Raw genomic sequence first — 26962 nt, 5'->3', positions numbered from 1 at the left:
AAAATCACATTATCTGGTTGCATCTAAGCCCTGCTTGTAATCATGTATTCAGAATCTGGTGGTTCTTGGAAAACTGAAGAATAAACAGATATGTTGTCTCAAGACTTTAAGCTTCATGAAGATGAGCCTCATCTACTTGAGAGAAAGGATGGGTATCATCTAGGAACTGGACCCTAAGTGCTTAAATGCAAAACTCTGGCTAGAAGATATAAGACCTTAGGACAGATGGTCTTATGGTTCCAGCCATGTTCTCTCAGCTTACACTTGTCTACACATGTCAAAGTCAATTAGTACAATCACCTGTGGTGCTTCATTGAGGATTTAAAATATCTAGAAGCGGGAACAAATTCTGCATGTACAAATGCCTATCATTTATTATTCCTATATGCAGGTACATCAGCTGGAACTGGAGGATAAATAGGCAGCTTCTCATACACTTACTTCCCAGTGTCTCCCTGAGTGGGCTAGTGAGAATTTGATCTGGGTGCCCACAGTGGATACTTGTTTGATAATGTCTTCCTGGCTGGCTTCCTACTACTGCTCCTTATATTTTGTTCCTACTCCCCCATCCCAAGATAAATAGCTTTAAACTAAAATGAATTCTCGTCTTGACTGTTCTTAGAGCCCATGGTTTAAATCAAAAGTGGAAGACTGAATAATTAGATTTTTTTTGAGATAGGGTCTCTAGATAGCCCTGGATATCCTGGAACTCACTATGTAGACTAGACTGTCCTTGAACTCACAGAGATGTACCTGCTACTGCCTTTGAGTGTTGGGGTTTAAGGCATGGGCCAACAATCCTGGATGAACGGTTAAATTTTTAAAAATACCAAAAACAACCTTTTCAGAGGATTTCTTATTGAACACTAATATACAAATTAGCTTCACTAGTTCCTCATTGCCTCCTTTTGTTCAAAATATGAATTGTGAACTCAAAGGTACAACATTTATGATATATTTTTCAGGGCATCTCACATGAAATAACAACTAGTGTTGATTTTCATTTTGTTTTGTTTCATTTTGTTTTTTAAAGGTTAGAGATTACTCACCTCCCCTGCTGGTCATTAAATCAGTCTGGCAGGATACCTCCATATTCTGTGGCCTTCTGGGTATGTGGCAGAGACACAGGCAGTGCTGCAGACAGGCCTGCTGGCTGTGATATATTACCAAGCAGGTGACATCAAAGGTCTACTTTAAGCCTATCTCACTTCTCAGTCAGGGCTCATACTGAGCCCCCAAATCAGGTAACAGATGGTGCATCCCACCAAGTCAAAGTTTATCAGCTCAGATTTCCCTAGCTTCTGTTCCAAGGGATGCTGCAACCTCAAGAAGAAAATAAATTGTTTCATTTGATTCCCTTCTTATTTATCACAAGGGCTCCCCAGTTAAATGCTGAATAGTTCTTTGAAGTTTGTAGTCTGTCTTGAGGATCCTTTAAGGTTCCATTTGGGAAGTTACTGAAAAAAATATTCATCCTTCCTTGTGGAATCTATTAAGATCTTAGAGTCATTAAAAGATTAGGTTTCTCTTTGGGATTATACTGAAATGTCAATTTAGGTTCACATAGTAACTGAAGTTGGTTCAAAATGCTTACCTGCATGAGGAGAGCAAATGATTGTTCTTAAAATCCTGTACAGGGTCTCATGTACACTGGACTGACCTCCAACTAACTCACCATGAGGCTGAAAATGACCTTGAATACCTTAACCTCCAGCCTCCACCTGCCAAGTATTAAAATTGCAGGAATGAATCACCTTCTCTTATAATGTTCTTCAAATTGAAATGAGAAAAGTAAGGTGGGTACTTGAGATACTAACTATTCAAATGCAGTTTACTTGAAAGTCAGACAACACAGAATGAGGCTGTACTCAGGTTATTTGAGTGTACCTCTCATGAAATATGAATCAAGTGTCTTCAGTCCCTTTATTTTCCCTAGTACAAAAATAACATGTACAAGGCAATTTACTTACTGGACAAATGAAAAAATACTGCTCTTTCAGGCTTGGGCTCAATTATTTTTCTTGGAATGTCTGCCACCTGGATAACTCATAGAAGGTGTCATAGTACCTGTCACCAAACAAGACACCCAGAGCTCCTAAGAGCAGATCCCTGAATCAGAGTCTGTTGAGATGACCTTTACAGTTCTTTCAAAACTCAAGGTTCTTTGATTGTATGTTCCTTGGATGAAGCTCTGCTTTTGTAGTTTTTGTAGAACAGCTGGAATAGGCAGCAAAGTACTGCCTGCTTGTTTTCTTGACAGATTAACACTCACAGTGGGGTCTTACACACAGTCAGAAAAATCCTGTTCTAAGTGGGCAAGTGCTATAGATTGAAGCTTCAGGCACACTGATAATGGGCACTTTACTATCTGCCAAGTCCCAAAGGCTAGTATCAAGTCAGCAGCTTGCCATTTAAGAAGTTAGACTACATTCGGTCTCTTGGTTCCTCTTCAGCAGGTATGATTAGACTATAAAGGAAAAAGTTATGGGAGAGGGCAGGCTAACCACATCTTAGGAAGATTACACTGGAAAATCTGGTGTCTGCCCAATTGTGCAAGAGCACCAGCTCACACATCAGAACATTGGTCCCCAATGTTCAGTAAGACTTTAGGGTATGAACTTCTCTCTGATATTTTTTTCCCATTAATCAGTATATCTGAAAAAAATCTCAATAAATGCAAACACATAAAGAAAAGGATTTTTCTAACTTGACATTACTGTCATTTGCAGCCAGATAATACCTTGTTTGGAGGGCTGTTACATGGGGCATTATAGAATGCTGTGCAGTGTCTCTGGCCTCTATCCACTAAATATCAATAGCACAATGTCTTCACCATCATTATGACAACAACAACAACAACAATAACAATAATGATATCACTAGATTTTGCTGTCCCCTGGTGGGGGCACTGTTATCTCCAGTTGAAAAATACTGCTTTATGAGTTATTTTAATAATAATGACATCATGAAATGACCCCAATACTGGACTTTTAGAATACTATGTAGGAATACTGGTCTTTTAGAATACTACGTAGGAACTTCATATGTAAATAATCAGATGGTAAATAGTTTAAGCATAACAGACCTAAACAGTCCCTGGTGTATATTTTGTTCTGTTGAAAACATTTTAAGTGTAAAAACTATTTAGCTAAAAAATAGATTATAAATTCTTCTAGCAATTTCCATAAGCTGGAATCTTCATCTAGATACCGTTTTTTTAATTACCATATGCTAGTAGTTGTGTTGCCCTTCTCAGAATGCCTGAATCAAATACCTCTAAGTTAAATTCTATTAATCTTGTTTGCAATTTAATTCTATCAAATGTACTTAAACATGAACAGCTTAAATAAAATGGAAACTCAATATTTGAGCCAAATGAGATTCCCTAGTAAATGAAAAACCACATCCTTAGTGAGAGGATATGTCCTTTCTCTGGTATGGAATTAAATATCCTGTGGGGTTTCTTTGAGGATATGATATATATATATATATTACAAAGGAAATTCTCCTAATCAGTTTGAAAGCCAAAGTATGTTTTGATATGACTGCAGAGGTTATTAAGGACGGAAACTTGAGGTTTGCTTGGGAACTGCCTATAAAGTTATACAAATTGAAATGCCATTTTGAAGTTACATTTCAAGGTAGCCTCTATGGACTTTTCTTTACTTATTGAATAAATGCTTTACTAAGTGAGAAAGGGTCTATTCACCAAGTATTTATTGAGTAACAAGTATCTACCGGGGCTGTAGGTGACCTAGGATAGAATGTGCCCAGACTCTGCCAGAGAACAAGCACTTTATCAGGAAAACAGTCATGTTTATCTTTCATGTTTTAATATATTGATAATGAAAAACAATTTATTGCTTTGGGTGTTTGGAATGTATATATATGTGTGTGTGTTTATGTGTGTGTGTGTGTGTGTGTGTGTGTGTGTGTGTGTGTTTAAATTATCCAATTAGAGTGACAGTATAAGAGAGGATATAAATAAGACTTTGGTCAAATATATTTCATTTGCATAATTTCAAAATGTTGATTTAAAATCATTAAAGTAGTTTATCATATGGAAGACAGTGGACTGGAAGGCAATATCATGAAAAGAACATTAGGATATAGTTCAAATTGGTGTTCCAGTTCTGTCTTTGTATTTGTTTCATGGATAAGTCAATTAACTTCTAAAGAGTACCCTGTCTTCCTGTAAGATGTGGTAGAGGCACTACCTCAATGTATCTAAACATAGGATATGCTTATAACTTGTAAGTGGAGCAAAGATGATAAGAATGTTCTGAGGACTCAGCTGTACCAATTCTTCTCTCTACATGGATGATTCCAGGATAAATCCAGTATTTCCTTGGCTGTAGGCTGGATTAATTAACAATGGGGTGTCCTTAAATTTCTTATATAATCATGAAAATATTTATCTAAAAAGTCCATGAAGCCCTACTTTGAAACTGGCTGATATGATCATCGTTGTTTTTCTGTTAAAAGGATAAGGAGCTAAATGTAATTGTGTAGTAAAATAAAGACTTTTGAAGATCAGTGTTTATTTAAAGGGGTTCAAAAACGAACTGCTGAGGCCTCCTTAACATCACTGGACTCTATCCACTTCTGCCTAAATTCATAAACTTGCCTTGCAGCCTTCAGAGGCTGCTGGAGAGAGTCACCTCCTACACACTATGGGGTCGATTTCTTTACTACACAGTAGAGTAACATAATCACATCATTTGCACAAATTTGAGAAAGCACCTTTGAACCAGGATTAATGAGATTTTCAAACAGACTTTTCCCTGTTATTCTCCTAATTACATTTTTAAAACTCAACCTTTTTTGTCATAACTCCCTTCAGTCTATTTTTCTCCTTTTTTCTTTTTTTCTCTTTTTATTTTTGTTCAGCAATTAAGTGTCCTAATAAATGAAGAACAATATCCTTCATTGAATGGTATTATGTAGCCCTTACAAGTTGCTTCCTGCAGTTTGGCAATACCCAGAAAATTCAAGCCCTGCTCCAGCTCTGCCTACTCATTTAACTTCAAATGAGATGCTATAAAATGCACAGAGGCTGTTAGTGTATAATGTGAAATGTCTGTGGTACTGTCCTTGATGCTAATAACAAAGTATGGGGATTACACTAGCAGTGACAGGGACAGTGACACTTTCACTCCCAATACCTTTTGGAAAGGACAAGTCATCATGTCTCTAAGTAGAAAAAAAAAAAAAAAAACGGTGGGGGAGTGCTCACTCCCACACTTTACATTGCCATGACTACTGAAGAGCCATTTTCCTATCCCCCTGCTCCATACCAACCAAAAATAGGTGTTGTGTAGAGTATATAAAGAATTAAATGGATATCCAATTTAAAAATCAAAGGCAATTCCCTATGTTTCATAAGTATGCCTTGTCATAAACTGTACCAATTGATTTGACTAGAAAGCCATCATCTGGAAATGAGTTTCTGACCACCATTTGGCTTTGCTTTGTTTTTACCCATATACCTAAACCATGAAAAAAATCATCCCATTTTTTAGAAACAGTTCACTGACTTCAAGACTGTCCTTTGACATGTAGGCAAATCCAGCCTGTTTCTCTCCAGTCCCAGCCTTCTTATAATATGCTTTTTTGTTTGTTTTGAACCAGTCAACAGCAAACAGAAAGAATATAATTGCAAAACATCTGATATGCCTGTTGATGATGTCTCATTAACCTTGACAGTGAATGTAACTGGTGACTGCCTGTCACAGTGGCATGGTGGTTTGTTAGAGAGGGAGAAAAAAAGCCAATGGAAACACCTCGGTGGGGGGAATCCAAGGAGAAACACAACTTAGTAGAACATCTATAAAAGAATGAAGTATTTCCGACTGGCCAGACTTGCTACATTCTAGTTTCCTTAAGCCTGTGATAGTTTTACTACACACATTCTTGAAAAAACATTCCTAACTGTATTTTTCTGTATCACAATATATGCTCTGAAGTATTGGGGGAAAAAAAGAAAGAAAGAAAGCCTACTTTGATGTTGAAAAACAACCTCAGAGAAAAACAAATATCTCAGGACTAATGTTAATAAGGCTCTGCAATAACTGAATATGTGCAATGGTTTGTGTGCCATTAGAAATACCACAGGCCACTCGATGTGAGAATGTTCTAATTCCAGTCAGTCCCCAGCCAGATCCCCCTCTTTACTAATTGCTGGTGAATAGCGTGTCAACAAACAGAGAGTGAAATTATAGAGGAAAATGAGCTTGTCTCTAGGGACACATGGTTACCTGGAGAGGAAGAGACAGAGTAAAGAGTTCCCCAGGCTTGCTAGCAGACTCCCTTTGGCAGAAGGAAGAATCTAACCTTCCACTATTCCCAGAGACCCCACAGGAAACAAGCACTTTCCATCATCTCTCTGGCGTCTCAGCTGGGACTGGTTCCTGTCTGCCCTCCAGAGAGCAGAAGCTGAAGTAAACAAACCTCATAGTCTCCACCTAGATTCAGATGAAACATTCTCACTTTTATTTTCTTTTTCTTTTTTTCTTTTTTGCTCTCATGGTCTCTCCACTTTTCCCTTTCTAGTCTTCACTCCTCAGCTTTCCTTAGGAACTTCTTGAAAGTTATCACCATTAACCTCACCTTTCACATCAAATTCCCACCTCCGGGCTGATGGCACAACCAGTTTCTGTTCTGTGTTCCTGTGATGTTCTCAGGGCCACATCCCGGCTCCTGATTTCTGGCCTCTGGATCTGCCCCTCACCCACGCGTTCAAATAAACCCAAATAAAAGTATATCAACCTGTTCTCTCTTTTCCCAAAGAAGTTGTATTTAAGTGGATTGAAAGTACTATGAAAGATGAAATAACTGAATTGCCAGCACCATTTCCCACTCTCAAATACATAAATGGCTACCTTGCTCCGGGAGGAGCGGGCTGGTGGCTGCCCCGGTCCTCACCAGAGACTGCACTTTTGGTTGGTTGAGGTTGGGTGTTTTTTTTCTTAGCATGCCAACTCACATTCCTCTGTCCCTTACATACAATCCACACCAACCTTTCCCAAAACACTTTGGGTGGGTGGGCTAGAGGAAGGGAGGTGAAAATAGGGATAGGGGAACGGTGTCTCTGAACCTCACCTCCCTCCTCCTGCATAGTATTTTGTTCTCAAGCAGCGGGACTTTCTTGAATGTATTCTCTTGTTCCGCTTCTTCTTGGCCCAGTTATCCCAGAGCCTCCCTGCCCCCAAGCCCACTGCGACCAAAACAAGCGCACTGACTAAAGCACTGTGGCCGCCGCCGCCCCAACTGTTGCAGCAGCTGCGGGGTGACAGCAGAGGCAGTAAGGGCAGGGCCGGGCCGGGACCCGGACCTGGACACTCCCTACCTTGGAGCCTGAGAGACTCCGGGCTGCTGCCCAGGGGCGCGCAGTGCAGGGGAGCCCCTGTGGCAGCCACCGCCTGGGATAGGAGAGGCGGCTTTCTCAGCCGGGACCCCGCGCAGAGCCTGCCCGGTCTCCGCAGCCGCGCCGCCAGGGGCTGCCCGCACCCGCCCCACTCTCACCTTTAAGATCAGGTCCGTGTGATGCTGGTCCAGCATGTTGGCTTTCTGGAAGGAGGTGACGATGACCCGGCCGTAGCGCCCAGGGGTCTGCAGGTCCGAGTAGAGCCGGTGCTTGGAGCGGTTGACCGGGAAGAGGCTGTTGACTAGGTTGCGCTCGATCTTGGCTAGGCTGTGCTGGGGCGCCAGCAGGTGCTCCACGCTCTCTTCGACCTGGTAGCGGCTGAAGCTGGCGCCGAGCAGGATGGAGATGAGCACCGGCGCCGAAGCGAAGAAGACCGGGTGACTGGCAATGAAGTGGCCAAGCCGGGAGAAACACGTCCTCAAGCCCCTGTGCAGAACCTGCCGCAGCATCCTAGAGCAGAGCGGGCGCGGGAGGAGGGCGAGGCGCACGCTCGGCGCGGGCTCGGGCGACGGCGGCGGCGGCGGCGGCGGTGGTGGTGGTGGCGCCCGCGGCGGCGGCGGCGACGGCGGCGGCGGAGGCAAGACCCTGAGCTCTCCTGGAGCGGCGGCACCACCATCGGGGAGTCCCGCGCCGCGTCTCGGGAGGGTCCCCTCCGGCTGGAGACACGCCCTCCTGCCCGCAGCCGCGCCTGCCCGGAGAGCCCCCAGCTTGGCGGTCTCCGCGCCGCCCCCACCCCGCCCTACCCGGGGCGCCCTCCCCACCCTTCGCCGCCTCCCGGCTCGGGGGGCGACACGCGACACTGCCGCGTCCCCGCTCAGCGCGGGCGGGGCTGGGAGCGGCCCCCGCGGCGCGTCATGACCCCACTCACCCGATCCCCGAAGCCAACGACGGGATGGCGCGGGGAGCGGCGGCGGCGGTGGCGCTAGCGCCGGGAGACTCTGTGCGCCAGCCTGGAACACGAGGACGGAGAATTCCAGGCTACACCCAGTCCCCTCCTCTCAGCGCGCTCCCCCTCCCCCGGCTCGGCGGGCCAAGCACACCCCACCCCCTGGCCTCCTCCCGGGAGACTCTGAGATAAATAAAGAGATGGCCCGAATTTTTCAAACAAAAAAAGTAAAAGAGTTCTCCCGTTAGGGGGTAGAATGGGGGCGTCGGGCAGGCCCGCTTCGAGCCAAGTCTCTCCAGATGAGGAAAGAAGCAGGCTGAGGACTGCGTGCGCCCCAGCTCTTGCCAGGCTCAGGTGGTGGCGCGCACTGGCTGTTGCCGAGAGGGGGTGGGGAGCCGAGACGCTCCAGCGTGGAAATCACGCCTCCTCCCAAGTAAGAGCCATTTAAGATCGCCCCAACACTGCAGCTCCCAGGGGCGCCACAGGGGACCGGTGTGCGTCTGGAGTCCGTCCACCCCAAATATGTCCGAGGACAATCTTTCTCCCGAGCCCCAAATTGGGTCGTTCCAGAGTGGATTGAACTGGACAGTTCTGCTGCACGTCCCTCCACCACCCTCCCCACCCGGTTCCCCAATAAAAAAAGTGCTGATAATGACACTCAGTCAGTCCGTGGAGTCTGTGGCCAGACTCCCCTATCTCCATCCTGCCTCTTTTTTCTCCTTTTCCTCCTCCTCCTCTCTCTGTCGTCACTGGCAGGTCTGGGGGATCTGGTGCAGCGGAGCTGGTGCGGGCGCCCCTGAGGGTGTAGATTGTTTAGGGAAGGCTGGTCAGGAGTCAGTACTTAACCCCCTTGTCTCCCTAACTCCATCTGCTCCACCTCCACACGCGACAATGTGAGAGTAGGGGGACCCTTATCTCAGATCAGGAGATATACTAGTCTCTGAGTATGTCGAGCCACAGGGGGCGCGGGGGAGCCTGAGGGGCTCTGAAGGCTTGGCAAAGTTGGGCTTGTGCGTGCGCGCCAGCCATGAGCTAGCTGGCAGCCACTGTGGTTCCCCTCACACTTCCCCGGGGGAGATTTCCCCGAGAAGGCGGGCGCCGGCTTCGGCCTGGGATAGACCTGCGGCGGCAGGAACGGCCACGCACAGGTACAATTTAGCGCATTTCTTTGCGCGCTCTAAGCCCCGGGGTCTGTCCATGCAGACTGAGTGGGATCCACCGAGTCTGGGTCACTGAGGCGCCCTGTCCCGCCAGGTTGGGGGTGGGAACCAGAGCACAAAGAGGGGTCCTAATGTTCAGAGCTCCAACAGCTTGGTCTGCCCACCCCAAACCTCTGGTTGGTCTGGTCGACCTCTAAGTGCCAAGGGTCGAACGGGAAGTGTCGGTGGCGGGAGGCGCGGTCCCTTGAGTGTGGCACATACTACTGAGCATGGGCATGCATATTAATCAAAGCTGAGGGAAGAGGGAATAGTGGGGGAGGAGGAAGAGGAGGAGGGAGGGAGGGAATAAGGGGGAGAGGGAGGGAGGGAGGGAGGGGGGGGAGAGGGAGGGAGGGAGGGAGGGAGGGAGGGAGGGAGGGAGGGAGGGAGAGAGAGAGAGAGAGAGAGAGAGAGAGAGAGAGAGAGAGAGAGAGAGAGAGAGAGAGAGTCAGACAGAGAGACAAGAGACAGACAAGCCAGCCCTCCGCAGGAGTGGGAGAACGCGATTGATAGAGGCATTTTCCTAACATTCCCATCCTCCTAGGCTCCCCAATACCAATGGTCCCTTTACTTCTCAAACTGAACTTGAGAACTTGCACGTTGGAGATAGGAAGTCGTGGAACTGGGAATCTTTTTTTTTTTTTTTTTTAAATTTTCCCGTTCTTTTCCCTATACCACATCTACGATCCTTCAGCACTGCCTACAAAAGCTAATCTGTCCACCCTGGGGACAGACACACTTGTCCATTTCGGCCTGAGCTTGCTTCCTAGGTCCTTCCACCTGTCTCTTGCTGGTTTCTCTCTGCCAGTCCCGCTTTTCGCCAAACAGCTCTCTTTTCGAAGGCTCCTTGAGAGTCCCGCAGCTTCCAGCCCACATCCCCCTTGCACTCTATATTGCCCTTCTTAGGAAGGACATACGGAGCCCGGCTAGAAATTCCCCTGCCACATTCCGTTTGTGCCCTTCCCCCAGCATCTTAATTTCTGCTCCCTGAGATGCTGCTGCTCTGCAGCGCTTTGCTGATTCACGATGATCACGGAGGGAAAAGCCTCATTGACTTGTGCCCCTGCAAGCGCTGAGGTAGCACGAGTTGCAGCAAGGGCACCAGCGTTGGAACCCCCCCCCCCACACACACACAACACACACATACACAAGAGCAGTTGAGATGCTAAAAGGCAGGGTGGCTGCTCTGAGTACTCAGTCCGGTAAAGAAAAAGAGAGAAGGGTGAGGGTGGCAGCGGGAAATATTGTGAACCCAGCTCATTTCCACTAAGCTAGTCGCAGGTGGTGGGTGGGCACCTGTCAGGAGGCTTAACATCTGTTTCTGTTCCACAAATCCTGGTACCAGCCCTGGGACAAAAGTAAGAGAACAGAAATCAACACACAGGGCTACTTGGCAACCTTTAACATTTAGGCGAAGCTCTTCATTCTGAAATCTTTGTCTTTCCAAATAGTTCCCTCACAACCTTGCTTAGTTTTCATCCCTAGAATTCCTTGCTTTTTTTATGCCATCCTTTATGCAGCCTAAAGATCCCAGTGCTCTCTCTGCAGTTCCGGGGCTGAATCTTAGACCAGGAGACACTGCATTGCCCAGCTGTGTTGCCCTCCCACACAGATCAGTTTCTTTGAGACCAAAGCATTGCCTTCCCATTCTTCCAACTCTAACCTTGTGTATCTCAGGGAGAGGGGTCTTCTACCTTGCCCACTTTGATGCAGAGTCAAAACTTCCTGATAGCAAATTTTCTGCAATCTTTTTATTATATGCAATACAGTTAGGATTGCTTAAATCAAGCTAAAAGAGTTGTAAGAGGCAAAGAGAAAAGGAAAGAGACAGGAGAGAGAAAAGTGTGTATGTGTGTGCACGTGTTTTGCAGTGTTTCTCTCCCTTTAGACTTCTATGGAAGCACAGCCACTTCTGAAGACTTTGGTTTGGATTTGGGATGGTAACACTGCTAACAGAGCTTCTGTCAGTCTATTCATAGATGATTTCTTTACCTGATTAAATATTAATGCATAGTAATACTGTAAAATTTAGAAAATAAGAAAGAAGGGAAGACACCTGTCTCTCTTTATGCCCACCACCTTTTAAAAGTAACCTCTGTTAAAAATTACTTGCACATGTAAACACTAGAGTGAACTAAGGCTGTAACATTTATAACTATGGCACTGAATCTTGCTCCACTACTTACTACCTACCATTTATCAAGTGAATAAATTTACCTTTTATTTCAGTTCTTTTTTTCTGGGAAATGGGAATAATAATACTATGTACTCCATGGAGTTCCTGTGATGATTTAAGTAGTTTGGAAGGATATAAAACACTTAAAATAGTATTTAGAATCTCACAAACAGCCAGAAAATGATAAGAATAATGATAGTCTTTTTGTGTGTGTGAGATGGAAAAGAGAATCAGTCACTGACATCCAGGAACTGGCCTAGTGCTGTTAGCTGGCCTTGGTGTTCCTAGGAGCCAGGCCTGGTGCTACCATCTAAGCTTTGCTGTTCTCTTTGTGAGCATAAACTGATTTCCAAAACACTGATGCCAAATAAGAGCATTGTGGAACTGTAATAGATTAAGACCAAATGAGGACAACTCCATAATCATGTCTGTACACAAAACAAACATGAATCTTGTCCAACTCAAAATAAGTGACCAAACAGATCACTATCCTAACTAATCAAATTGACTATTGTGGTCTTTCAAAAATAAGTTAAAATATTGTTCTAAACTTCTCTCTATTCAGATAAAGACTTAGCAAGTCATCCACTCATAAAACTATCCCTGCTTGCTGATTGACCTAAACTGTCAAACCACAGATTACAAACTCATTTTCTATATAATAATCTTTTATTGAAATGTCCTTTAGATCTCCATGATGAAATGAAGCTTGTACTATTGTTGGCATTTGGTATTGAAATATATGCATATTGATTATATGTTTCTTTTCAAAAATTGATAGCAAGTATAAGTCCCCATTTTTTTCATTAAAATTATGAACATTTTCTCATGTCAACTAATGTTGCCAAAGAAGATCTTATATAGGATAGCTTCATGTGACTAAACTTTTATCAGATTATTTTAAAATAGTTCTGGTATTATAAATAGACTGAACAGAAGATGTGAATATTATGTACATAATCTATAATTCTGACTGCACCTCTATTTGTTTTTAGGATCAAATCTTCCTTCTTTTATTTCTTTCTTTTTAGACAGGATCTCACTGTATAGTCATGGATGTCTTGTAACTCACTATGTAGACAAGGCTGGCATTGAACTCACAGAGATCCTCCTTACTCTGCCTCCTGCATTCTGGGATTAAAGGCCTGCAACACCACATCTGGCCAATCAGATACCTTCCTACTTAATGTTAAGTTATTAGAGTAGGCAATTACATCTCTTCACATGTATAAAAATTTTCCTTAATACAGTAACAAATTAATCAGACATTACAGATAATCCTATCATCTGTTGAAATCAATCTCTTGGCTCAGCCTTGTTCAGAGATGTTCAGAGTCATTGATTATGGCATGGAGTTGGGTTTCAAAAGGAGATGTTATTTGGTTGGTAAGGTTGGAAAGAGAGGTATACTCTTGTCTTGTAAACTATTAGTATCAGCCTTCAGACGCAATGGCATTTTCTGATTAAAAAAATAAAAGTATTTCCATGCATATATCTTAAACAGTTTTATGTCAAAAACAAAGTCACTTTGCATAGCACTATCATGCAAATGATGCTTGGGTGGCTGTAATTAAGGATGACATGCAGTTGGGCATATTAAGCATTACTTTCTATCATCCTAGTCTCAATACCATTCATATATTGATAATGATATATTCCGATATCTGCCATCCTTAAGGATTTCTCTAATTTCTTTGTGGAAATTGTGAACACATTCAAGAAAGGCTGAAGCATTACATGGATCATCTACTCTAAGTGAGAGAGATCCCATGGCAAATGTAAATGTTACCTTGAATGTTTCTGTCTCTATGAGTTATCTATTGGTTTAAATTTGTTTTAACCCAGAGCAACAATGTACTCCCAAAAATGTTACCACAAAGATAACCTTGTCTTAGTTATGGTTTTAATTTCTGTGAAAAAATGCCACGACTGTAGTGTGTGTGTGTGTGTGTGTGTGTGTGTGTGTGTGTGTGACTTATTAGAGTGGCTTACAGGCTGTGGTGTGAGTAGTTCAACAATGTCATTTTCCTGACAGAAAGGCCAAGCATATAGTAGTTGTATCCATAAGACTGGATGTACCAGAAGTCCCAGTCTTGTGCTGGAGTCCCAGGTAGGTCCTAGAGAGAGGCCAGTTTTTCATCTACATTAGAATCCCTAAGATGTAGTTTCTAATATCAGTGAAGGCATGCCTCAAGAACAGGATGGATGAACTTGATGGTGAAAATGAGGACACTCAGGCAGAAAGCAAAAGTTTCCTTCTTTGATGTCCTCTGTGTTGGCATAGCCCAGTTGTCATAGCCCAGATATATGGTGAGTCTTCCCACATCAAATAATGCAATCACACACACACACACACACACACACACACACACACACACACACACACACAAATAAGTCTCACAGGTATGCCCAGATACTTGGGCTTTAGTTATTTACAGATGTAGTCAACTTGACAACTGTGATTAGCCATCACAGTGACCAAAAGTGAATTGAGAAGAAAAGGTTTTATTTCATCTATGGTTCCACATCACAGTCCATCATCAAAGAAAGTCAGGGGAGTGACTCAAGCAGGGCAGGAACCTGGAGGCAGGACCTGATACAGAAGCCATGGAGGAGTGCTGCTTATTGGCTTACTCCTTATGGCTCACACAGCCTGCTTTCTTATAACACTCAGAACCAAGAACTCATAGGTAGCATCACCCAAAGTAAGCTAGGCCCTTCCATATTAGTTATCAGTCACTAAAATGCACCATAGGCACAGGCTATTTGGGGGGCATTTGCTTAATTGAATTTCCCTCTTCTAAAATGACTTGTGTCAAGTTGATATAAAACTAACCAGCACAACTTCTAAAGATGGTTTAAACTTGTGGTTAATGACAGAACACATGTTTGTGGCAAATGTAATGTCTATTTAAGATATTATAGCATGCGTGGTAATTGTTCTAGTACATCGTTCATTATTTTTACTTTATTATTCATCCTAATTTGTAATTTAAACTCTGCTGTGGATATCTATGCATAGAAAAAAGACAGTAGGGTTTGTTTGGTAGCATTCATGCTTCAAGTTTCTTCAGGAATTCTTAGATCACATCCTTCATTAGTGAAATAGAACTTCAGAACTTCCTTTTTTGTTTTTAAACAAAAAAATTGTTTTTAAACAAAAAAAAAACATTTTCAAAAATATTTTTTGAGCTTCATTTCCCCTCCCCAGCTCCATCTCTCTTCCCCACCCACCCAACTTCATGCCCTTTCTCTCTCTTTCTGTAGAAAATAGGCAAACAACAACAAAAACAATAAAACAGAACAAAGAAAAGTGCAACAATCACACACACACAAACATGCACATGAAAACAAAAACCATAAAAACACAAAATCAGAATCCATAATATACAAACAGAATACCAACAAGACAAAAAAAATGGTCAAAGCAAGCAATAAGAGATAAAGAACCTCCAACAATACCATTGAGTTCATTTTGTTGGCCATTTACCCTGGGCATAAGGGGCCTTCCCTTAAATTTGTTTAATAAACCCAGTGAGACTACTTTGGAGAAAACTAAATTTTCTTATGGAACAGGTTGTCATTTTGTGATAGCTTCTTGGTTAGAGATGGTAGCTTATGTCTACTTCCCCTTCTCAGTGTTGGGTCTCTGTCTGCCTTCAACCTGTGCATGCTGTATAAATGCTGCTACGGTCTCTGTGAATTCATAGTCCTGTTGTGTCCGGAGGACACTGTTTCCTTGATATCATTTACTATCTCTGGCTCTTATAATCTTTATATATTTCACATAGTTCCCCAAACCCTGATGGGAAGGGTTTGATGGAGACATCCTACTTTGAATTGACTGCTCCACAATCGCTCACTCTCTGCATGTTGTCTAGTTGTAGATCTCTATGTTAATTTCCATCTACTGCAAGAGGAAGCTTCTCTGATGATGGCTGAGTGAGACACTCCTCTATGGGTATAGCAGAAAAGATACATTCTTTTTTCTCTTTTTTTATTATTAAAAATTTTTCTATTCATTTTACATATCAACCACAGCTCCCACCTCCTCCCTCCTCCCGCCATCTAGGCTTCACCCCCCAACCCACCCCCCCATTCCCACCTCCTCCAAGGCAAGGTCTCCCATGGGGAGTCAGCAGAGCCTGGTACATTCAGTTGAGGCAGGTCCAAGCCCCTCCTCCCTGTACCAAGGCTGTGCAAGGTGTCCCACCATAGGCACTGGGCTATGATCCTTGAAAAAAATGTTTGCTGATCATACATGCAGGTTTTTTAAGATGTTCTGCCACCTTAGCAGGATCTCCAGTGTTACCATGAATCTTTGCAAGTCATCTATTATGACATAAGGCAAACTTTTATATAATATCATTTCCCTGGATAAACATAGGACTCAGAGTTAAGAGGGGTCTCTTTCATTAATAAAAATATTTTGATACACACAATTTTTGTATCCGTGCTTAAAATGCAACTAATTGTTTCAGGTGGCTAGGCTAAAATCTTTAGCTTTTATCTCGTAATAGAGTGTAGCCTTACATGCTTCCCACTTTTCAAACTCTTCTATTTCTTAAAGGTTCTCCTAAAATCTAAGCACATTTAACTGATAAACTTTCTCAGAATACCACACCAAGATCAATTAATTTAACTCCAATTATTTTATAAAAATTGTGTCAGTAAGAAAGGTACTACTATGATTGACAATTAGGAGAACAGAGAGAACTTCCTTTCTCTTGACTAGTTAGTTTGTAGTCTAATTGGGTTGAGTAAATACAAAGAATTAAAAAGTAAACTGCTATAAAGTAATGCCAGAGAAGAAGTTCCACTCCAGTAGTGTGTATGGGCTCTGGAAGGCATAGGTGAGACTGAAGATATAGCTCAGCACAATTGCACACACACAGGCATATATAATACTTGGTTTGTTTCTGGCATTAGAATACCTTTAGCCCAGAGTTAGCATCTTGCTTACTATTTTGAGTTTCTAGCATATTTAATTTGACACAAATGTTATTTTTTTAATAATATTCTCATTCTCTTAACATAGTTTTAATTTCCTAATGTCCTAGAATCTTACCTTGAACTTTTAAATTCTACTTTCATATCCTCAGTGGCAGGACTTGGCACAGAGAAGGCTTAAGTAAATACATGGTGGTGGCCTATTACAGACAATTACATGAATTGGCTGTGTAATTTGAGCATATTGCCACATTTAGACAAATGTTTTCTGAACTTTCTTTACTGGATCCAGTGATAGATTATTTTTAAGGAGAACTTAACAATTCTGACTTTACATGTTCAAAATATATATTAATCTGCATGAGAACTTTGAGCTATAAATAAGATGGATAGGTGTGCAGATTTAAAAGAAACCCCTTAAATTGGATGAACACATTTTAATATGCAGATAAATGTCGTCAATACTAAATGAACATCATTTCCCCAATTACAAGTGAGTGTAAGGTGAATAGTCTAGCGTGAATGGGTGCATGAGACAATGATTTAGACACGCTTTACAAAGAACAGTCTGAAGCACTGAGCATGTTGAAGACAAACTAGTCTTGGGCTCAAATGAGTGAGCAGGAAACTGAATTTTAGTGCACATCTGCTTTGTTTAGCTTCTTGGTTATTTTATTGAACTATTTGAGGTATCTTCCTTCCTCATTTTTGGAACAGTTTTAAACTTTTGAGCTTGGTCTAAGAATGACCATTCCTTATTCTCAGAGTACCTGAATAATATCACTTTCTTAGTGGCAGAAAAGTACAATTCAGGCTTTATATTACAACCCTGTGTCATTTTATTAAATCTAAGTGAGGAACATTTAGGTGCACTACTCACTTTCAGAACCCAGGACAGATCTGGTTACCTTCTACCCTTTTCAGCTTCCATCACTTCCAAGTTGCTTTCATAGAAACTTTAGACCTGAAGATTTTCTTTAAACTTCTGTAACTCAGGAGTTTACCATCTTTTGCAAGCTAGGCTAATCGAATTGGAAATGCATTTAAATTAATGCACCACGCTGGGCGGTAGTAGCAATCACCTTTAATCCCAGCACTCTGGAGACAGAGCCAGGTGGATATCTGTGAGTTCAAGGCCAGCCTGGTCTACAGAGTGGGACCCAGGACAGGCACCAAAGCTACACAGAGAAACCTCGAAAAACTAAAACAAAACAAAAAAATTAATGTACCACAAATCTTATGTTATTTCAAATTATGCCTTATACTTTATGCTTTGGGGATGCATTTTTCTCAGAAAGAAATCATTTAAAGAGGAACTTTTGAATGAATAACGTATAATTTATGTGCTTTAGGAATAATTGAGCTGAAAACTTATGAGAGTGATAGAGAATGTGAGAAGGGATTTTTTTTGTTGTTGTTGTTGTTTTGTTTTTCAAGACAGGGTTTCTCTGTGTAGCTTTGCGCCTTTCCTGGAACTCACTTGGTAGCCCAGGCTGGCCTCAAACTCACAGAGATCCACCTGGCTCTGCCTCCCGAGTGCTGGGATTAAAGGCGTGCGCCACCACCGCCTGGCTGAGAAGGGATATTTTATGTACTAACTTTAGCCCGACATACCTTCAAGTATTTTTTTAGTTAGCCTACATAATTTGCAAAATTATTCTATGGATTATTAATAATTGTCAAACCCATTTTAAAAGGAGGAAATTGAGGATTAATGAGATTAACTATCTTGTCCAGGATTACACAGTAATGGAAGTATAAATGGAAGCCAGGACTATCTTGATATTAAAATTCATGTAATTTTTTTCCTGTTTTGTAATTCTATTTTTAAACAGAAAATTCTTGACTCTTTTTCTAAAATGACTTGACTGGCTATCATAATGTGTCAAAAAATTTTAGGTAGCATAATGTGCTATGAATATCATAAAGAATTTAATATTATTTCTGTATTTGCTAATCAGTTAATAACATTGCAAAGTGGCAATATTGTTGCCTTTCCATTAATTTTTCAGTGTTTGGATTCATTTCTGATGTTGCTATTCCTTAGAGGAGATCTGTGGACCAACAAAAATATTGTTATGGAACCTAAAGTGTTTGCAGATGGCAAAACTTCTGCAGTTCTTGTCTGTACTCTACCAAGAAAAATTCCTTAAAATGGTAAAATGGAAAACTGTCAAGTAGTTCTAAAATACATAACAGAAAAAGCAACCAAGTAGACTATGACCTTATACATATTGAAATGCTTCCTTTTCTTGGTGGTTCACTGCTAGTCATTTTATTACTAGGGAATGTTTCCTTATTTCTCTTCCTTTGCTTTACTGCACAAAGTAAACAGAAACTATTCCAAGCTCCAGATCCATTGTCTTACATTTAAACATAAGGGACATAACAAAGCAGGGGATTTTTTGATACAATTCTTAGCTTCAGGGCAGTCTTCCTTTGATGTTTATATATTTAATCCTTTCAGAAATTGTACTCCAGAGCATAACCTAAGAACAAAGCACTTCATTGCTTCTGTTATCAGAATTGTGCTGCTTCTTTCTTTAACTTTAAAAAATTACAAAGTTACAAAGCATCCTAGTCCCAGTGGCTGATCACTTCTTTATAGTGAGTGGCATTATGTCATTGAATTAGTTAATGGTAAAATCTGATTTGCATATTACAAATATTAGAATTGTGGAAAAGTTAAATCAGGAGGCAGCTACCAGGAGAAGTGAAGTTTAGGAAGAAAAAAAAATAGATCAATGTTTCCTAGTCCAGACAAAGTATAAGATTTGGCATTTGAAACAGGCAAGAACTTCCAGAAACCTATCGTCCTTAGGACCAATTCTCAATGAAAGATGGAAAAATCAGATAAAGACACAGGATTCATCACCGGTTGCATAGAAAGTATGCAACAATCTAAAGATGTATTTCCCACAAGTCTTTAAAGAATTCTCAGCAGAGTGAATCTTCAGTTTTCCACATCATTAAAGCACTAATATTTATCACATTCACCCTCTTTTTCTGGTCTTTTATGTTTTCTTTATTTTCTCACTCTCTTTTCTGGGAATTATACTTCTAAAATAACAAATAAATGAAAAGAGATAAGAAAGACAAAACCCACCTGCATCCTCATCTTTATTTTGGGAACTGTCTTGGGGGTTCCCAACCATAAAAGATGGAATTAAAATAGAGTTTCAGAGGTTAGCAGTTAGTCAACTCTGCTGTGGATATCATTCTATATAAATAAAACACTGATGGCCAGTGACCAGACAGAAAGTATAGGTGGGACAAGGAGAGAGGAAAATTGGGGAAACAGGAAGAAGGGGGAGAGACACTGCAGCCACCGCCAGGATAAGCAGCATGTAAAGACGCCGGTAAGCCACCAGCCATGTGGCTAGGTATAGATTTATAGAAATGGGTTAATTTAAGATATAAGAACAGTTAGCAAGAAGCCTGCCACGGCCATACAGTTTATAAGTAATATAAATGTCTGAGTGATTATTTTATACGTGGATTGTGGGAATGTGGGGCTTAATGGAACCTGGAGAGAAGCCCTCCAGCAACAAATGGTGCCCAACGGCTTGAGTTTCCACCTTAAACCTGAGAATATTTAATAACCAATTCTAAACAGAGCCAAAACCAGGTGCCTGCTTCTTGTCTCATACTGGCAGCTAGACGCCACAAAACGCAGGTTTGAACACTGGCGGGTTCCTGGCGTGTGCATTTGACCGGCAGTATGGCAGGAATGAGGCACATTATGCTCTGTGGTAGATTTAGTCTTTACTAGTATTAAAAAAAAAAAAAAAACAAATAAAAAAAACCAAAGAGGTTTCTGGGCTACACGCTGCTTTGATAAAAGCTTAGACCCACTATTTCTGAGAATTCATGGCTCCCAGAGCTGGCAGAAAACATACAACTGCCATGTTGGGAAGCTGAAGTGGGCAGAGCCAGCAGCCACAGCACCGTTTCAGGCTTAAAAGGCTACAGTTTAAAGCAAAAAGTTCGCAATAAGACTGATTCAGATGAAATAGTTTATAATGCATGTAAAAATGTACGTAGGCTTAAAAGAAAAAAATATATACTGTTATATAAACAAATAGTATCTAAAAATAAAGTGTTTAAAAAAACAGTGAAGGTAATAAGCCAGGTAAAGATGGCTATTACACATAAAATCTGGATTATGTTGTCTTTGATATTCGTAACTAAAGAAAAACATTTGATTGTAAAAGCTGTTCACTTATGCCAAAATGTAATTTTAAAGGTACCTTGACTTCAAAATTTGGATATAAGTATATGTTACTTTGAAAAGAGGTTCTGCTTTTGTTTCCACAGCAAGCCAGAGGCTGTGGATTTGTTCCAGATTAAGATACATCAGGTTTCACCAGCCAAGACCCCCTGAAAGGTCTCCGATGACACCATGGCCCAGATGATCCAACATCCAGAGCGGTTTCAAGGCAACTGGTTCACACAATACAGCCTCACGAACTACCCCATAGGCCTAAAATTTTCTTTGCGTTAAGATACAGCGCTCCCCTCCAGCAGGAAGTAGTAAGAGATGCTACGCCCAAATTCCCAAATATACCAAGCTGGCTTTAGAGGTGGAATTGGCTCACTCACCCTCTAAACCCAGACATATTGCTTTAAAAAAAAAAACGGTTAAGAGATTCTTGTGTCCCAAATCAGAAGAGCCCTCTGGTGTGGGACAGAGAGAAAACCAATATTTTTATTTAAAACAGGTTTATTATAAATGTGATCTCTTTCTAAAAAAGAAAAGGGGATATGATATAGATATATAGGAGGATATAGAGATGATAAGATAAAAGGGTAGATTAATGAACCTACTTTTAAAGAACAACTTGTTTAAAATGTTTTACATTGGTATAAATTTTAGTTTATTGATACAAACTTGAAGTTAATTTTGTTATACTATATATATATATATATATATATATATATTTCTATTCTTGTTTGAGGTATTATGTTTATGTAACTCATTTAAAATTGTAATGGATAATTAAAAATAGATTAATAATTAGTCATCTATGATAATCATATTTGTAGCCATGTTAGTTAAGTCTTGTAGGTATACATAGATATATTTCAGATAGATAGGTAATCTTCAAACACTTCATAGACCTAGAGAATATGGCATTTAAATAACTTAGAATTCTGTTGACGTGAGACACAATTGCTCCTGGCTGCACCAATTTGATCCCGAGAGAATGTTGGGCTTCTAAGACATTTCCATTTGGAAGTTTGTCTTCTTGGCACAAAATGGCCTACTGGGCAAAGAACTGCCCTTGCCTTGATGGCTGACAGTACGAATGCAATGCTGTCCTTTCTGGACAAGCGGAACACAAGGAAAGCGACCACTGTACTCTACCAAGATAGGGTAAGATGGTCTTTCAGAATTCCTGCTTATAAAAATGGTCTGTCAGGCCGGGCGTTGGTGGCGCACACCTTTAATCCCAGCACTCGGGAGGCAGAGCCAGGCGGATCTCTGTGAGTTCGAGGCCAGCCTGGGCTACCAAGTGAGCTCCAGGAAAGGCGCAAAGCTACACAGAGAAACCCTGTCTCGAAAAACCAAAAAAAAAAAAAATGGTCTGTCAGATACTCTAGGCCTATAGCCAATTTGAATGCACCAACAATGCTGTGAAACATTAGGTGACTGTCCAGGCTGCCAGCTGTCTTGGTCTACTCTTACAAGATTCCCGAAAGTTGCTTGCATCCATCTACCATTTCTTAGGTACCATTATATCCTTCTGAGGTCTTTGATGTGGTTGAAGACTAGATAGTTGTAATTTCCTTAGTTATGATAAAAGATAAGTTAGATATAAAACCTTAAACTCACACATATAAGATAGATAGGACATCTTTAATATTGTAACTGTAATTCTTGCTCAATAATTGCTTTGTTGTATGTAATTTTACCATGTTAAAGTTAAAACCTTCCTTTTTAAAAAAAGAAGAAAAGGAGAAGTGCTGTGGATATCATTCTATATAAATAAAACACTGATGGCCAGTGACCAGGCAGGAAGTATAGGCACGACAAGGAGAAAGGAGAATTGGGGAAACAGGAAGAAGGGGGAGAGACACTGCAGCCACCGCCAGGACAAGCAGCATGTAAAGACGCTGGCAAGCCACCAGCCATGTGGCAAGGTATAGATTTATAGAAATGGGTTAATTTAAGATATAAGAACAGTTAGCAAGAAGCCTGCCACGGCCATACAGTTTATAAGTAATATAAATGTCTGAGTGATTATTTTATACGTGGATTGTGGGACTGTGGGGCTTAATGGAACCTGGAGAGAAGCCCTCCAGCAACACAACTCTAGTGACATTAATGAAATGTAAGTTATACCTCAGTAAATAAGTATAGAAAACACAATAATTATAAGAGGTGATTGGGATTGTAACAAGGTAGGAGTCAGTGGGATGGAGAGAAAAAGATAAATACAAATAGTTTTTAGGGACATGGAATTGGTAGGACTTATATCATTGAAAAAACGGTAAAATACTGCATTGCAGTTTCTGAAGACAAATTATCAGTTTAGACATATAGGTCATATTATACCCAACTCCAGAGGTACTACTAGTTTATCCTTATAGTATTTATCTCTTGAATTTTTGTTGTGATGAGGAAGCAAGACTCTTTGTGTTAAGCTGTAACCTATGGCATGACATGTGATCTGAATGGAATGGGGTGGGTATGAGAAGTAGCCATAGTGGCTTGATGGATCCCACAAGGTGGTGGTGCTACTATCCATCAGGTCAAACCATAATGTAGAGGTTCATATCTATTAATCCCAAAGGAATTTCATTAGATTTTTATGTCTAGTTGCTTGGGTGAGGAAACTTCATTTGGAGAAGGAAAGGCAGCAGATGATGAAGACAAGGCAGAGAAAGAGGTAGAATGGAGAAAATGTATGATTTTAGTAGATGAGATTTGCTGGAAAATGTCCTCTTTTTGATTCATCACATCTTCTTTCATACCTGAGAATGTTCATTTTGTTGACTTGAAACCACCTATTCCTAAAGTGAACAAAGACTATACCTTCTATATAAAAAACATAAAGCTGCATTCCTCAATGGCAGCTTTTATTTCTCTTGGGAAACACACACACACACCACCACCACCACCACCACCACCACCACCAGCAGCAGCACCACCACCACCAGCACCACCACCAGCAGCAGCAGCAGCACCACCACCACCACAACCACCAGCACCACCAGCACCACCAGCACCACCAGCACCACCAGCACCACCACCACCACACCACACTTAGAGTTAACCAGCAATCAATTTGAAGAAAATAAAAGCAACGTTTTTATAGTGTGAGACAGTTTTGTTGACACCTGTATGGGGCACTGTAAATACAAGACCATATTAATGAAGTATTTTTATTCTTGTTATAAAGGGCAATTGTTAGTATTTTGGGGCAGATATAAGTATTCATTTTAGTTTTGGGTTCATATAATAACTCCATGCTTAACTTTAAGACTGCTTTTAAAGGGCTTGAATCATTTTACATTACCCCAGCAATCATCATGGTTAGTTTTTAATGGAAGTTTTAAATTATTGTTTTTGGTTTGAGAAAGAATCATTCTATATAGCCTAGGATGTCCTTTAACTAACCATGCAACCTAAGATGTCCTGGAACTCATAGTCATCATGTCTTAACTTCCTAATTGCTGGGATTACAGGCATATGACACCAGGCCTGGCTGTTGTTTGTTCCTTTTTTGCTGTTTTTGGAGATGAGGGTCACACTATGGCTCTGGATGGCCTAGAAATCATAGGAGAAATCTTTATACCTTAGCCTTTCAAGTACTGAGATTTCAGATATGAGTAACCACACCTGGCTTACAGTTTGATTATTGATTTGTATTCTTTTAAATTCTCTTTAGTGATAAAAAGATGTTTTTACTATCTTAAAATATTACTTGAAAATCTCATAATAAGGGAGATTATCTAGAAACTATATTAAATTTTTCCAATCTATTACTTATATAGATGTATGAAGATCTTTGTCTTAGAATCCTAAACTTCAGACTGCTATGTCCACATCTTGCTGTGGCTGCACAAACCCTCTATGAAACCTCCTAGTTGGAAACATTCTTTTAGGCCATGGAGCAGCAATGATAGAATGTAGGGACCATGATGAAAATATCTCATTTTACACCAAGAAGAGGGAAATGGCCAGAAGGAAATGAAAGAATCAGAGAGATCTGTGAGAAGGTGACAGCCATTACTTACAAGAAACCCAGTGCTTTAGTAACAGCAGTAGGTGTGATTTGGACTCAGTTTGAAGCCTTCCCAGTGCTGTAGTTTGGATGATGAATGTCCTCAAAAGACCTATGTATTAAAGATTTGGTCCTGAGGCTGGAGAGATGGCTCAGTAGTTAAGAGTATTGGTTGGTCTCCCACAGGATCTGGGTTTTATTCCCAGCACCTACATGGTGACCCACAAACATCTGTAACTTCAGTTCCAGGGAGATCAGATGTCCCCATCTTAGTCAGTGTTCTACTGCTGTAAAGAGAGACCATGACCAAGGCAAATTTTATAAAGGAAAGCATTTAATTTAGGGTTTGCTTACACTTTCAGAGGCTTGGTTCATTATCAGCATGTCAAGGAGCATGAAAACATGAATGGTGCTGGAGCAGTAACTGGGAGCTACAGCCTAATCTGCAGTTGGCAAGAAGAGAGAAAACTGGGCTTGGTATGGGTTTTTGAAAGTTCAAAGCCACCACTGGTCACACACTTTCTTCAACAAGTCCAAACCCCCTAATCCTTCTGTAATAGTGCCACTCCCTGATGACTAAGCATTCAAATATATGAGCCTATGGGGACCATTATTACTGAAATAACCACAGCCTCTTCTGGCTTTCTTGGGGAACCAGGCACACAAGTGGTGCTCAGATATAGATACAAGAAAAACACACATGCACACAAAATAAATTCAATTAAAAACAAACAAAAACTTGGTCCTCAAAGTAGGGCTTTAGAAGATGGTGAACCTTTAAGAGGCCAGGTCTAAGCCAGGAGGTGGTGGTGCATCCTTTAATCCCAGAATTTGGGAGGCAGAGACAGGTGATCTCTCTGAGTTTGAGGCCAGCCTGGTCTACAGAGCAAGTTCCAGGACAGCCAGGAATACACACAGAAATCCTGTCTCAAAAAACCAAAACCAAACCAAAACAAAATAAAAAACCAAAGAAGCCAGGTCTAGTGGGAAGTCCTTAGGGTATCACAGGAGCCTGTTCTTGAGGTAGATTATGGCACCCTACTATCTTTTGCTTTCTTGCCAAAAGGTGGGCAGTGTGCTCTGCCCTGTATTACATGCACACATACAAGAGGCACAAAGCATAGCAACCTTGGACTAGAACCTCCAAAACCCAGATAAGCTTTGCCTCCCATAACTTAATCACTTCAGATATTTTATTATAATGACAGCTAATTAACTTATCAAGTTCACATTTCCCCTTTTCTCCAGTTCAAGCTATCCATTTCATCTTACTCCATCTCACTCTACCCTCCATCTCTTCATCCAGCTGCCATCATATTGGCTGGTGGGTGGTAAACAAAATTGGGGAATGGGAAAAAGTGGAAAATGAGATCATACACATGTATTCAGTCCCCTTCTCCTATTTCTTCTCTACCCTCCCCTACTTATTTTCAGCTCCATAGGCCTATTGGTTAGTTGGCTTCACCTAAAATACTAACACTTTGATTTCTTTAAAACAGCATCACCTAAGTCACAATAATGAACTTTCCAAAAGAACAATAAAGGTAAAATAAGGTGGTGACAAAATCCCGCAGGAAGGACTATTAACTAATATTATTAAGTGAAACTTCCTAAATGGAACATTTCCTGCACTAAAATATTTTATTATTAATAAGCCATGGGAGCTTAGAGAAAGGAAAGACCTTTTTATTTCTCTGGCTTGCTCTCCTGATAATCATAAAGGAATCCAAGCTATGCTTTATGGTGCCAAAACCCAGTGGTCAATCCCGTCAGTTAGCTAGTAGAACAACAATCAACCACACCATTTATCATCATGTCAACAAAACAGAGTTGTTTGAAATATTCACATCCAAATCAGTTATTTTGACATATGGGCACCATCCAAGTCAACATTTAAATAGTAATTTAAAGTCATTAATTGGAACCATGTTTGCTGATTATCTCATATATGCAGGAATATTTTTCATTGAACAGATGGCTTTACATCAATATCATCTTAGAAATTAGTAAACACAGATTTTTCTAACTGTGGAAAGGATGTAAATACATAAGAAGGGGCCAAAGGCAAAAGACAACCTATATAAGAAATTCTGA

General features: G+C 41.1%; 1 protein-coding gene across 1 annotated transcript in view; it reads right to left on the bottom strand.

Moving 5' to 3' along the window:
- Ptchd1 (patched domain containing 1) overlaps positions 1-8242 on the bottom strand; it is a 55189-nt gene extending 46947 nt beyond the window's left edge. Inside the window, exon 1 of the mRNA XM_028873206.2 lies at positions 7525-8242. Coding sequence (XP_028729039.1) covers positions 7525-7875 — 351 coding nt within the window. The 5' untranslated portion in view covers positions 7876-8242. The remainder of the gene's footprint in view (positions 1-7524) is intronic.
- Positions 8243-26962: the final 18720 nt, after the last annotated feature.

The sequence above is a fragment of the Peromyscus leucopus genome, chromosome X (assembly GCF_004664715.2).
Source record: "Peromyscus leucopus breed LL Stock chromosome X, UCI_PerLeu_2.1, whole genome shotgun sequence".
In the NCBI taxonomy this organism is placed as follows: domain Eukaryota; kingdom Metazoa; phylum Chordata; class Mammalia; order Rodentia; family Cricetidae; genus Peromyscus; species Peromyscus leucopus.
The sequence above is the reverse complement of the archived record's forward strand: the minus strand, read 5'-3'. Positions and strand labels throughout refer to the sequence as shown.